Source organism: Humulus lupulus, chromosome X (assembly GCF_963169125.1).
Source record: "Humulus lupulus chromosome X, drHumLupu1.1, whole genome shotgun sequence".
NCBI lineage: Eukaryota > Viridiplantae > Streptophyta > Magnoliopsida > Rosales > Cannabaceae > Humulus > Humulus lupulus.
The window spans coordinates 7,418,897-7,433,286 of NC_084802.1; the positions used below are offsets into that span (position 1 = coordinate 7,418,897).

General features: G+C 33.1%; 1 protein-coding gene and 1 non-coding gene across 2 annotated transcripts; both read right to left on the minus strand.

Annotated features, from left to right (window-relative positions):
* Nucleotides 1-3,154: 3,154 nt before the first annotated feature.
* On the minus strand, nt 3,155-8,716 carry LOC133807448 (nuclear pore complex protein NUP85). The gene is made up of 18 exons (XM_062245788.1): nt 8,210-8,716; nt 8,004-8,106; nt 7,792-7,902; nt 7,540-7,623; nt 7,077-7,148; nt 6,927-6,983; nt 6,697-6,816; nt 6,418-6,618; nt 6,220-6,330; nt 6,091-6,128; nt 5,776-5,932; nt 5,113-5,214; nt 4,925-4,981; nt 4,426-4,572; nt 4,206-4,276; nt 4,023-4,110; nt 3,797-3,853; nt 3,155-3,673 (listed from the first exon to the last, which is right to left on the minus strand). The coding sequence occupies exons 1-18, from the start codon at nt 8,611-8,613 to the stop codon at nt 3,479-3,481; spliced, it is 2,175 nt and encodes a 724-aa protein (XP_062101772.1). The 5' UTR covers nt 8,614-8,716; the 3' UTR covers nt 3,155-3,478.
* Nucleotides 8,717-13,706: 4,990 nt separating this feature from the next.
* On the minus strand, nt 13,707-13,813 carry LOC133807585 (small nucleolar RNA R71). Its single transcript, XR_009879490.1, has one exon. It is a non-coding gene; the product is annotated as a small nucleolar RNA R71 (small nucleolar RNA).
* Between the last annotated feature and the right edge of the window lie 577 nt (nt 13,814-14,390).

Genomic DNA, 14,390 nt, shown 5'->3' on the forward strand with positions numbered 1-14,390 from the left:
AGTATTCCAGTATACTGTGCGGGACACACCGTGTCCTCCAGCCCTAACACGTCCTCCACTCCCACATAATAATATGGTAGCATATATATATATATATCACAAAATTCACAAAGTTACAATTATTCAATTATATAATAATATAATTCATCAATTAATTCCACTCATGCCCATTAAGCACGCCAATAGGATACTTGACCTCAATAAGGATTTTCAGGCATTGCAACGTGAGTGGCCAAACTAATACTTTCCCTTGTAATTTGGTTGTGTTTTGCTGGTTCTTTAACATTTTTGCTCATGATTTGTGTACAAAATTTGGTATGGAATAAGTGGAATGGATCAGATTTTGTTATGGGTTTTGGATTTTGGTTTGTGATGTTGATGAAATTTTTTCTTCTTCTTAAATTTGGGTTTAAGATGAACTCAAGAACAAAAATTAAAGTGGTCGAGGGTTAGAATTATTTTTTCCCACATTAACTTGTTATTCAGATATGTTTTTTCAACATAAGTTTGATACTTAGATTGTTCTTGGAGACTATTATGTATTTGATTTTTCTGTTTTGTAGTTTTGCATTTGTAGTTTTGGATGTTAATTTTTGCATTTGATTTTTGTGAATTATGTTGATGATACAAAGAACACGACTGGAAAAGGAAGGAAGACGGGGAGAGAGAAAGATAGAGGATATAGAAAATAATTTTTTATTTGGATTAGTTTTTTTATTTCTTTTAAATATATTTTCTACAGTTTAAAATTAATTTTATTTTTATATATATTAATTTTTAAAACATTTTATAAGTTAGACTAATGAAAATATGACATGTGGCACTGCACTTTAAAAAAAATTGATACTAATTCAAAAACCTAAGGGTATTTTAGTCATATTGAAAAATTGTTTGACCAAAATCGGATTCCGAGTATCATTTTGTTCTATTTTGCAAAACGCATAGTCAGTTTTGTCATTGAACAAAACACAGGGAACGATCGAGTATTTGGCTACAACGCATGAGTCAAACTTGTATTTTTCCTCATTAAATACACATTTATATTAAATATTATTATTATAATAATATTTTATAATATTTAAATTTATATTAATATAATTAATAAATATTTAATTTTAATTAATTTTAAAAGTATATTCCATTAAATATTTAAAATATCCTGTTAAAATTAAAATAAATAAAAAATTGTTAACTACACACTCTTTATATATAAAAATAAAAATAAAGATATATGTAAATATATTTTTGTACCCTTTCTAATATAAAATCTCGCACTGATGTTAGATTACACTTTTTAATTAGTTTGTTTTGTTTAATCGAGAAGCGTACTAACTTGATTGATTTTATGTATTGAATAATGTTATATGTAATTCCAATTTGTATACTTAAATTCCACATTATATTCTAATTTGCATACTTAAATTACACACTATTGTGTGTAATAATCTAAAGTATGAATATTATTAAGTAAGATGATGTGTAATTAATCTCAACCATGAATATTTTTAAGTAGGGTCCACATACTATTTAATTATATAATTAAGATTATCTACGTAAATTAGAATTGCATCTATATTATTGACAAATACACATAAAGTATACGTCCACTCATTATTGACTGATATCAGCCACACATAAGAGCATCTACAATGGGAGCAACACTAAAAATGGCTTAAGTGGTCCCACCAATAAATCTAACCAATAAAAAAATATATATATATATGAAAGCAATGTTGCCTCTACTGGACAACGTTGCCAATCTCCTTTTAAAAAAATTTCATCCACCTCATTCACCTACCCACCACTGACAAACATTTCTCACACCTATGACAAGCGATTCTCCAAGCAACTCCCATTGGAGTTGACCGAACCCAGACTTTTCTTTATTACCACATTGCGCTTTGCTCGGTACGGAGATAGGAGCTCCGAACCTGCAGAGACGAGATCTCTACTCCTAGAACCTTTGCTTGTGGTTTGGGGCACCGTAGCTCAATCATTGCTAACATCGGCTACCCCTGACCTTCAGCGTCTTAGAGCACCAATCATTCATGATGGCTATGCAATTATGGTTTTAGACAAATCTCTTTTCATTAAAACAATTCTTTTATGTCCAAGGTGATCGTTTCTAAGGTTTATCTTCGAGTACTAAATGTCTATTAATTATTAATTCGAGGGTAGTTGTCTAGATGTCTAATATACTTGCCATTTGCTTATGAATGGTGATTATTTTTTTTTATATATAATGGGAATTAAACGTCTACTCCTCTCCACACACTCACAGTCTCCAGTGGTATGAATGGTGATTGCTTAAGAATTACAATTCCAATTGTTATGGAATAGTAATTACTTCAAAAGAATAACAATTATATCCTAACCACAAAATTTAATAATTTAATTTTCCATTTTACCGAACTCAAAAATAGGAGGATTTGTGCCAACAAACAACATAAATTTGTCATTTAATTTAGTTGTTTATCCTACGTTTTAAGATTCACATTTTTGATCGATTGCTCCTTTAATTTATTTGTGCTTCTTCATTTATTTATTTTTTAAAAAAACTTATATTAATTGAAAACTCTAAAACCACATCGCTGAAACAATTGCTTTAAAAAAAAAAACTCCAAGCGTATAAAAATAGAATTTTTTCCTTTTATAAAAATATAAGTAGGATTGATAACTAGCTCCAATTATCTCTATATTTACTAATATTTTCAACTTAGTTTAGTTTTACCAATTTTGGCTTTGGTTGATTCTATTGTTGATTTTCATATAAATAAATTTTTGTAATATAATTTATCTGCCAATTTGTTATAGTATGAGTAATTTATTTTAATTATGAAAAATGTAACCATTCCTATAATTTTTGTTTTATTTTCTTATTAAAATTTTAGTTATCAAAAATTTTTAAAAACATTTTGTTCAAAAAATTAAAAACATTTCAGCTCCTCTATGGCTGGCATTAACCGTTTTTTATTTTTTCTCTTCAAGTCATTAAAAAAACTAATAAAAATAATATTTATATACAAACAAAAGGAATAGAAATGTATCTTAAAAGAGTAAAGTCTGTCCTAATATAAATGAATATTATGATTATTTATCAAAAAATATATATGTTTATATTTATATTATCCTCATCCTAATTATTACCCCAAACTATTCTTAAAGAAAGCATTCTGGCATAAAATTAAAAATGAAAATAAAAAATCAATCAAATAACAACTCAGAGAACTCTATATGGCCCACTTCATTCATAACCTGGGCAATTTAATCTGATATCATGCAAATTATACAACAGGTAAACCACAGAGAAACCAATCTTGAGAGCTTTGCCAATTCCGGTTGCTTAAATTGCTAGGACTGATTTTACCTAATAACTTTACCTACCACCACAACAATAAACCTTCCGAGATTGTCTCTCATAAACTCTTAATCAGATTGGGTAAACACAAGCAAAGTTAGTCTGAAATTTAGGCACCTGTTATTCCTCCAAGATAGCGCGACCGAGATTTGTCGCAAGAGCTAACCTAACAGAACTCAAGGCCTGCTGTGGTAAGTCCACTTCTGTGAAGTCCGGACGCAGCCTTGCCATGGATAACTCTTGCAGTTTATTCAGTAAGAGGTTTGTCTGAGGAACGCTTAACAAAGGGCGTTCCTGCCAATTTAGTAACTTCAACTGCGAAAAGGTAAATCAACCCGGAAAATTGTGGTTAGATCAAAAAGAAAAATATTTATATCAAGCACACAGTACAGAGACAGCCAAAACCGGGGACTCTGAATTGTTTTTACAAATGCTCACCGAATCATACAATAGAGGCAGCCAAAACCGGGGAGGTGTAGAAGTGTTTTTCATAAGCTGCAAGATCAGTGGAAAAAGTAAGTAATCAGTTACTACAAAATGGCCTATGTTGAGCAAGGATGATTGTTTCATCTTGAGAGAGGTCAGCTATAGAGAAAATTGGAGCACAGGAGTCCAGCACCTATGAGTACTAGCATAATCATGTATAGTTCAAGCATATGCTTACCGATATGAGAGATTCTACAGCTTGCTTGGTAGAATCACTAGTTTTTCCAACTTGAACCTGCTTGAGGGACTTTTTAAAATCTCTATACCTGAACAAATCTAATGTTAGAACCAGGGAAAAACTGTAATATTGATTTTGAAAATCATTGCCTAGAAATTTGCTTAATTGAAAATATTTTCTTACTTGTGCAAAAATTCAAGGCCTCCGGCAGCTTTAGTCTCAGAACCCAGCAATTCAATTAAGCCTTCCCATTGCTGTACAGACAGAAGGATGGACAAGATAACAAAGTTGAGTTCAATAATACCCACTTGTTGTTTTGTAGTAAAAAAGACATAACACGAGCACAAAAAGCTTAAATAGATATCCACTGATAACTTGGTTCCTTGGTAGAAAAGCTAATTACCTTGAAACTTTCATCAGATATTGACTTTCCAACAGAATCAAACAAATGCTGAGCAATCCTGTTAAGACAAACTTCATCTCGAGCCTGCTGAAGCCAGAAAACTCCAGAACCTTTCCTACCATGCTTCCAATGGTACACTCCAGCAATCTAAAACATTAAAGAGTGCTCATCTTTTAGGGTAAAGTAAATTATATGATGCAAGATTATAATCCATTTCAATTATCCACTCTCATCTAGTTCACGATAGTTAGGACCTAGGTTCCATAGTTTTGTATCTAATCATAGATTCAAGCTAAACTAATCACCATTTATTTTATTTTGATGTTAGGGCATGTAAAATGGTGTACAAGAGCATATGTGCCTGTGTGTGTTCTTCCACTCATGTATTGAGTACCTAAATTCCACTCGAACAATTAACATGTTACAGTAAAGTAAATGAAAGTAGCCAAGTCTTGTCATTTCTATCGATATACAAGAGTAATTGAATAATGTGAAATACCTTCATAATGTTTGAACTAACACTATCAAGATCATATAGTCGGCATATCTCTATATTCTGCAGGCATTGAAACAAAATTTGTTAAATAGCCAGAAATATAACATAACAAAGAAAGGACGCAAACCCCCCAAAATAAATAGTGTATAAAGAAAAGATATAACACTGGCACAAAGACTAGAAGCAAGCACCTTGAGAAGCAGTTCATTATTTTGAACAGGTTGCTTATACAACAAAAGCTCCAACAACCCCATTCCTTGCTTCATGCATGAAATCAGATATATTGGAGCAATCTGCAGACAAGAAAACATCCAATGACACAAGTATAAAGCTATTATTGTAATATTTGCAATAAAAGTTAAAATGTCAACGGAAAAATACAATGCATAAAAGCTGAAACAATTATCAATACTGTCGTCATCAACTTTACATGCTTACAGTTAAAATTTAGCATCATGCAAGGCTAGTTTACTCTACACACGCTTAATTTGATAGGCAGTAGGAAAGATAAGCTAACCCAATACTTAGCTTTAGAAGTCACCATGGATGAGAAAAGGGGGAAAAGGTTTCTTAGATTGTTTTGTAAAACTTTGTTTCCATATATATAAATATACACGACATGCCCCAATGTAATGTAAGAATGATAGTTTAGTTGTCGTCACTTATCACCAGAAGTCATAGTTAAAGTTGACTAGAATTGACCCTAGTGCTAAATTTAGCTTAGTGACTGCAATTTGGTTGAATAAAAGATTTATCTAATGAACTCCTTCATACAAAAACATGCTTTTTTTTATTAATGGGAGCATTCAACTAGCAACTTGAACCACCAATAAACCATATTTAACTTTACTCACTTGCCAGGTCAATACATGAGAAGACAAAACTTGGGCATATACAAGCCGGTGTAGTTCTGCTATGCTAATTTCTCCCAAGTTATCACGCTCCTCATGTAAAAGAACTTCTGCTTGATCACTCCCAGCAGTCAACAACTCTATAGCATGAGCAACCATCCTATTATTAACCAATAAAAATCTATTAATTATCATTTAAAAAATTCTTAAAATGTAAGAAAAACAAGTGTAAATTTTATGTTTATTTAATAGCTAATAAGCTAAGACAATGATAAACAAAAATAAATAAGAAAATTAAAAAAGGAACAAAACACTCACCAAGGGCCAAATGCTCTCGAACATTCTGCCAAGACAACCTATATAATTTCAGGAAACAAATTGAGATCAATAAAGGGGAAAGCTAATAAGGTAAGGCAGAACGTATACTGTTTACCCCTTTAGCAATACCTCAGTATTTTCTCCCAGAATTCCAATCATAAGTTCTATCAATCTATGGGCATTGGATGAAGGTTTCAACTGCATGCATTTCTGGGCTAAGCTATACATGCTCTCTAGACCCTGGTTTAGGAGAATGGGCAGGAGGTTAAATCATTCATCGATGAAAATATATAATTAACTTAATAATCTGACAAAACAAGCACTTACCATCGTGAATGGTCTGATGTATAGAAGGTTGGAAATATACAGTTCTAACCAATGACATGTTGCATCACAAAGACTGTTACTGTTTCCAAGCATGATTTGTAGCATATTTTTCAAGCCCTCTCGGGTCAATTGATGATTGCACTGAACCCAGAATGCACTAGAGTCCAGCTTAGTAATTTGTGCCCTCCATTTTTCCCATGCCTACGTATAATTAAGAAGCTACATAAAAACGAAAGGTCAAGTAGTATCAACGAATACATACATTTTAAACAGACATACCTTCATATAATCAGGCTTCACTTTATAGCATTCACCTAACTTTCCTTCTGATAGTTCAACACGCATGCGTGGCATTTTTGATATGAGAACAGCAACTGCCTCCACCAGCCCATTCTCAGTCTGTTTGGTTCCACATAAAACAGACATCATATATGCAGAATAAATGAAACTTTTAATTCTTGCAGCATCCTTAACAATTGCCAAAACGAAAGTAAACTTCATCCACAAACCTCACGATTTCCGAGCTGATCGATTTGATAAGATCCATGTAAGCGCAGCATTTTAACCTGCAAAAGGATAACCGTTATGTGATACTAATATACACACACACACATATACATACATATAGAATAATGTGCAGGATAAATAAAACTACGAACCACAAGTTCCAGCCAGCCAATTGCTAGTGCTGATGATATCGCCTCCCAATATCTAGAGTCGTCTTCAACAACCTGCATTGAGCACCCCATTAAATTCACACCATTCAACAAAACCAGCAGACGAGAGGGGTAAAACCCCAACTAAAAACAGGTGATAAATTACTGCATTTAAAGAGCGTCACAATTAACAAAAACCCAAATCAAACTAACAAGTTATTTGCTGGTCCTTACTCTATGTTCAGAAAGACATGCCCATACAAAGTTAATAACATTTTTGTTAGCTCACTCTAATATGTCAAGAAAGACATTATTTAACTGCCCATGTGAATCTGGACAAGGTTGAGCAAGAAAAATCTTATAATCTAGAAGATACATACTAGAAATACCATTGACATTGTGCCCATTCTATCCAGATACAAACTTTAGAAATAAGTAAAATCCAGACAAAAGGAGAAGGTCAAACCTGCAAATTGACAAGTTTTTTCTGAAAACCCACAAGTTTTGAATGGATTGTGGTCTGTGTACTGGAAAGGAGGCAATCGTAATCCTGCCAAGAGTTGTAAATTTGTTTAACAGAAGCAACTCAAGACACACTGAAATTACTAAACTGTATACATCATTTAACAGAAGCAACACACAACCATGTACAAAATTTCAAATTTGTATCATTAGAAAGTAATATATATATATATATATAACAGCATTAAATCATTACAGTTAACCAATCAACGAGCCGCTCCGGTAGCCATGGTTGAGAATGCTTGTCTGCATAAAATATTTCCATCAACTCCCATGCAGCTTTCAAGCAGGTAGGCTCCTCAACTGTCTACATAAATGTCATAAAATTAGAAACAATAAGAGAAATTTATTCTGAAATTAGAGAATACTATCTCAATTTAAAGGTTTTCATTCATTTTCTTTTTTCACCTTCAAAATTATGCTGGAGTCTTCAATCACACTATCAGCAGCTGATTTTGAATTACCAAGAAGTGAACCGATCTCCTTGCTATACTCCATTACATACTCCCACCTAAATTTATCTTAGCCAGTCACAATCGAATCGTATGAACAATAATTGTACGAAGTTACCGAAAGGCTATTTCACTCCATTTATAAGTGCTCAAAACGCTTACCACTCGAATTGATAAGACGATGGACTCATAGACATTTTCGACAAGCTCGACATGGAACTCCTCCGACTCTGTAGAAGAGCAAACGGCGAGACCGAACCGTACGAGATCCTCCGCCACTGTGCATCACTAATCTCGGAGTCTCCATTACTAAGCCTTACCTCCAACACTCTCCCGCCGGTTTCTCCGTCCTCGGAATTCTGTTCAGAAGGTGGCCGGAGTACTGAAACGCGGAGTGTGTTTCCTCGTGACCAGGATATTGAGAGGCGAGTGATTGGAGGCTTAACGCCATGACGGAGGGGATAGACCACTGGTTGCCGGACCTCAGATGATGACGGAACTATAGCACCGTTTGATGCATTTGAAACTCCTCGAGCTTCGCCGGAGATGGATGCGATGACCGGCATTTCGCCGGAGAAGAAATAGAACGCGCGTAAGGGTTTAGTTTTAGGGCATTTGGAGTGTTGGCAAAAAAGAAAAAGAGGGAAAAAAACAAAACAAAAAATGGTAGTAAGTTTGCGTTGTGTTTGGCAACGGTCTTTTATTAAATCTCTGCTCCTGTCAAGAACGTCGCGAACCAAACGACATGTCGGTTTATACTATACAAATAAATATACAAACTATATGTCGTTTGTATGATGAAACGGCAAATTTAGATTATCTTTACTAAGGGCAAGTCCAATGGGATTGCAAAATACCAAAATGGTGTTAATATCATTACATATTACAATCCAACCGAACTCCATTTGCCTTACTATTATGTTTTGCCGCACTATTATGTTGTCAAGCTATAGTACCCCACTCCACCAAATATGGAATATTGTTGCAATGACAAAAAAAATTATTTACTTACTTACTTTTTATATTAGTATTTAATAATAAATATATATCATTTAAAATATAAGATAAAATAATTATATAATATATAATATATTTTTTAGTATAAATTTTAGTATTATGGTTGGAATTGTGCTAAAATTACACCATTTTGGTGTTGGTTCAACACCAAAATACATTTCATGGTTGGAGCTAACTTAAGTTCGTAAGAAGAGAAAGGAAACAAAAAGAGCTAAATAGAAGGTATCAATTTTTATTAATGTACAAAATATAGGGTCATGTTTGTAATTGTTGATACAATACATGATTGAAATTGTATGAGTATATAATAATCAACTCTTAAGCTAGATAATAAACTTTTTTTGAGTAGAAATGTCTCCACTTATCTATGTTGTAATGACTATACTATCTTGATAGCTATTCTTAATAGTTTTTGTAATAACCATGTTTTTCTGCAGATGATTTTATATGGCAAATCATGATCTTAGATGCATCTGAATTGTGTTTTGGTTGCATCTGTAGATCTTCGTGGTTATACTTGCCACTTATGATAAGTTTTTCCAGTTAATGTTTAACTAATTTTGTTTAGGTTGTTGTTAGGAGTATCTGTTAGGATTATTACCTACTTATATATACTGGTCGAGTTTGGGTTTTGGTTGTAACATCTCAAATTTGCTAATCAGATTTAGTGTCTTGATTAGTGTGTTGAGAGGGCATAAGCAGATATTATATGTGTTTACTAAGTTTTTCAGAAACTAGAGTTATGAATGATAAGAGAGCTTAAGAAGAAAGGATTTAGAAGTTGCTAGCGAGGTTTTTACGTGGTTGGGGCGTTAATGAGCCTTAGTCCACGAGTTAGTTGTATTAGAACTTAGAGAGCTTTTGACAATGGTGTTTTCTATAAGTTTGAGCAGAATAATTGCTTACAGGAGAAAATCTGGGATCCTCTTTCAATGCACCACTATTCATATTTATAGGCAAGCGAGTGCACTGGGCTTGAGCCGGGCTAGTCCGGGCCCAATAAGGGTGCAAATATTATTTGCTCTCTGATGGAGGCTCAATACAAAGGATTGAAATATAAAACATATAATAACCAAGGCCCATTGGGCCAGCCCAAACATGATTACATTATAAGACTTGCGACAATCAGGTGCTTTAGTCTGGGTGTTATGGGCTACGAGGAAGATTCAGGGGACAATATCTGTCAGTGTAGTGGCGGCGCAGTGATAACTCTACAAAATAGAGTTATTTTACCATATTTTATATGCTACTTGTTGCTTAGTTCTTGAGTTTTTAATTAACTTATTAAGTTTTTAAGTAATTTTGCATTTATTAGTCTTATTGTAATTTTCTAGATTTTTATATGTTTTTATAGATATTTTATTGTGTTATGTTATAGTTTAATTATTTAAAATTAATATTGTTAAGTAATGAGTTAAAAGATGCAATTTTGAGCTTAAATGTTATGTGAATTAAATTTTAATTAATGTTTTCATGGGAGTTATATGGTATATTTTATTAATGAAAATATTTAATTTTAATTTAGTTTATAATTTATTTTGTAGGATAATTATTTCATTTGTGGCATTTTTGCGGAAGAAACAAAGAAATTGTAGCATTTTTGTAACAATTTCGGCCCAGCCACGTGAAGCCCAGGCCCGTGCCTCCTGCCCAGGCCCAGCCCGCATTGCCCAGGCCCAGCCCGCCTGCCCTCAGCCGTGCCCTCTTCCCCCTGCAGCTTCTCACACCTGGCTTCCCTTGCATCAACCGTTTCTCTCCTTCAGCATATATGCTTCCTTGTCGCCAGCTGTCACCCAAGTCAGCTTCCCAGCCTCTTCACGCAGCAAGCCAAGCTCTCTTCACTCCCTGCCGAGACTTCAAACCACTTGAGCCATCCGTACGGCCCAGCTGCCTTTCTCCACTTCACTCCATCATCAACTTCATTCCTTCGCCAGCCCAAGCAGCCAGTGCCCAGGCCCACTCCAGCCCCAGCCCGCCCGTACGGCCCAGCAGGCCCCTAGGCGCCCCAGCCGCCTGTCACTGCTCCCCAAACACCCCTTGAGCCCATAAATTTACTCATTGTCCCCTTGTCTAAAATGCTACATTTTTACCCATTTTCTACACAATTTTTACCCCAAAATCATCATCACTCCTACAATTTACCCCTACTTACCATATTATTATTAATTTAATCAATTTACTTAATTTAAATTGATTATTTTAATAATCTCATTTTGGCTATAAATAAGGGTTTTGAAGACCATTTTTGGGGGTGCTTAATGTTTTGGTTACCATCTTTTTCTCTCATTTTCTCTCTACCATTCTCTCTTCCATTTGGGTTTTTCAAGAGCATTTTGCAAGTATGTATGTCATTTATTTTGTAATTTCTACTCTAGTTATGTGCTTCTAATCTTTTTCATAAGATTATTAAGATCATGATGAAGCAACTTGTAACTAGGTAATATTTATGTTGTATGTTGATTTCCCTTGTAATACAACAAAGTTTATGGATTTTTCTTCTACATATATTTCTTTCATCTTAAATATCTTGTATTTTAGATTGTTAGAACATATTTACACTTTGTTCTTCATTAGTGCATAAACATAATATTCTTTGTGTAAGATGTGTCATTAAATTGTACACATCCATGCTTAGAACAAAAATATTATGTTTTGCCTTATAAATAATGTTCATTGATTTATTTGTTATTTCATTAGATTGATTTACACTAAATGCTTTGAAATTATAATTTTGAAAAGTGAAGAAAAATCCTAACTTTTTATAAGAAATTTGTGTTTAAAATTATAAATCTTTTGGAAAATGATAGTTTAAATTATTTTAACTATCACTAAAACTTGGGAATCAATATACTAATAAATATTATTAAACTTACATTTTGTGGATTCTAGTATCTTAATAATCTTTTCTTTTAACACTTATTTTCAACTCATTATTGGTTTATTTTCATTATCTTAAATAGCTTTATTTTTCAATCTTTTATTTTATGTTCATAATATTAAAACTTATCAATCTTTGGAACTATGTTAGAATTTATTACTTTTGATTTAAAATAGTTTCATTTTCGATTTTAGACAACTCCTTTGGGTTCGACATCCTTGCTTACGATCACTATTCTATATGGACGATTCGTGCGCTTGCGATATATAAATTTTTAAACATACCTGTTTTGGGTCCATCAAGTTTTTGGCGCCGTTGCCGGGGAGTTGCAAGAGAAAAGAAACGAATTTATCTCAAGGTTAGTGAATTCTTCTACTAGTTATTTTAATTTTTGTTACACTTAAAAAAAAAAAAACTAAAAAATATATATCTATAAAATCTAAAAAAAAAATATATATATAAAAAGAAATTTGGGACGGTTCAACCACCCATAAAAAAATATATACTTATATTTATATTTATTGTTTCTTTTTTAGTTGACGGCACTTGTGCCTCCTATCTTTCTTTTTAATTTTTATAGTCGATGGCACTTGTGCCTCCTAATTTTGTTATAATTTTGTTGTAATTTTATTTCTTTTATATCTTTGTTAATTGATGGCACTTGTGCCTCTTGACATTTGTTGTAATTTTCTTTATTTATATTGTTGTAATTTTTATTTTATTTAATTTCCGCAAATTACTAGTTGATGGCAATTTTGCCTCCTAGCTAGTTGATGGCAATTTTTGCCTCCTAGTCCTCTATCTTATGTTTAAGTTGATGGCACTTGTGCCTCCTATTTTTTACCTTAATTTTGTTATGGTTGATGGCATTCTATGCCTCCCTACTCTTGCCTAAATTTTAGTCTTTTTTAATTTTTGCCTTATTTTTCTTTGTCTTCTATAATATTTTAGTGTAATATTGTGAAAAATACTTGAAAAAAAAAAAAAGAGAAACCTAAATCTTGTCCTTTCACCATAAGCAATTTTTGCTTAAAGGAAATTTGAACAAAGTTCCCAATCCGCCTCTACTAATTAACCTCGGGGAGTTGTTAGTAGTGCGCGAGTAAGTGGAATCAAATAGGCCTGGGGACAAGTAAACCATAAGAATTATATTGTTGTGAAATCTCTAAAAATTCTAAGTATGCTCTGTGGTTGCGGTTTTAACTGATCTTCCACATCAGAAAATTGTTTGTTTGAGATTATCCTTGTTGCCTTGTTTGTGAAAATTGTATGCATCATTGGGAACGTAACTCGAAAAAACGATTAGTAAAAAGACGTTTATCTCTATTTGAAATTGAAAGTGTTAGTAAAAATTTGAGCATCATGGAACCCATTGCTAATATTGTTGATGAAAATGTTGTGCCTGAAAAAACTTTGCTTGAATATTTTGCACCTATTTCATCTAATGCTCCGTCATGCATTGTTTTACCTACTACTTCTGCTACTCATTTTGAGCTTAAACCATCAATCATTCAATTGTTGCCTTCTTTTTATGGGTTAGATAGAGAGGATCCTTACATGCATGTCAAAGATTTCTTAGAAATTTGCTCAACATTTAAATTTCAAAATTTTTCTGATGAGTCGGTCAAACTAAGATTGTTCCCTTTTTCATTAAAAGACAAATCAAAAGCTTGGTTAAATTCCCTTCCCACGGGGTCTATAACTACCTGGGATCAACTTTATAATAAATTCTTACTGAAATTTTTTCCTATGTCTAAAACTGATAGTCTAAGGAGAGAAATCTCCGAGTTTTTTCAAAAAGATAATGAAGAGTTTTATGAATGTTGGGAAAGATTTAAAGATTTATTATTAAAATGTCCTCATCATGGTTTTGAAAAATGGAGACTTGTAAAATATTTTTATGATGGTTTGACTCCCTCTAATCGTCAAATGATTCAATCTATGCATACTGGAAAATTTTTAAAATTTCAAGGACAAGAGGCGTGGGACGCCCTTGAAGATTTATCTGTCAATTCACAACAATGGAATTATTTTGATCCTAGGTCTAGGTCAACTAATTCACCAAAAAGAGGAGGAAGGTATGAAGTAAAAGAAGAATTAGACTTAAGAACGTCCTTAGACAAATTAGCGAGAAAAGTAGAAGCTTTAGCCATAAGCCAAACTATAAACTCTCCAATTCAACCACGAAAAGATGTTTGTTCTATATGTTCTAGTCCTTGCCATAATGTCCAATCATGTCCTTCCTACCAAGAAGCCTTTTCTGAGGAGGCCAATGCTCTTCATTCTTATGGGAAACCAAATGATAGCCCATTTTCGTCCACCTACAATCCAAATTGGAGAAACCATCCAAACTTTTCATGGAGACAAAACCAACCCCAAATGAATCAAGGGCACCAATACAACACACAAAACCAAGCTCATGCCCCACAAAATCAACCATATCCGCAA

Coding starts and splice junctions, on each gene's coding strand:
- LOC133807448 (XM_062245788.1), bottom strand. CDS start 8,613: ATGCCGGTCATCGCATCCATCTCCGGCGAAGCTCGAGGAGTTTCAAAT. Junction 6,331..6,417: donor ACATCAGACCATTCACGATG/GTAAGTGCTTGT, acceptor CTCCTAAACCAG/GGTCTAGAGAGCATGTATAG. Junction 3,674..3,796: donor TGCCTCTATTGTATGATTCG/GTGAGCATTTGT, acceptor ACCTTTTCGCAG/TTGAAGTTACTAAATTGGCA.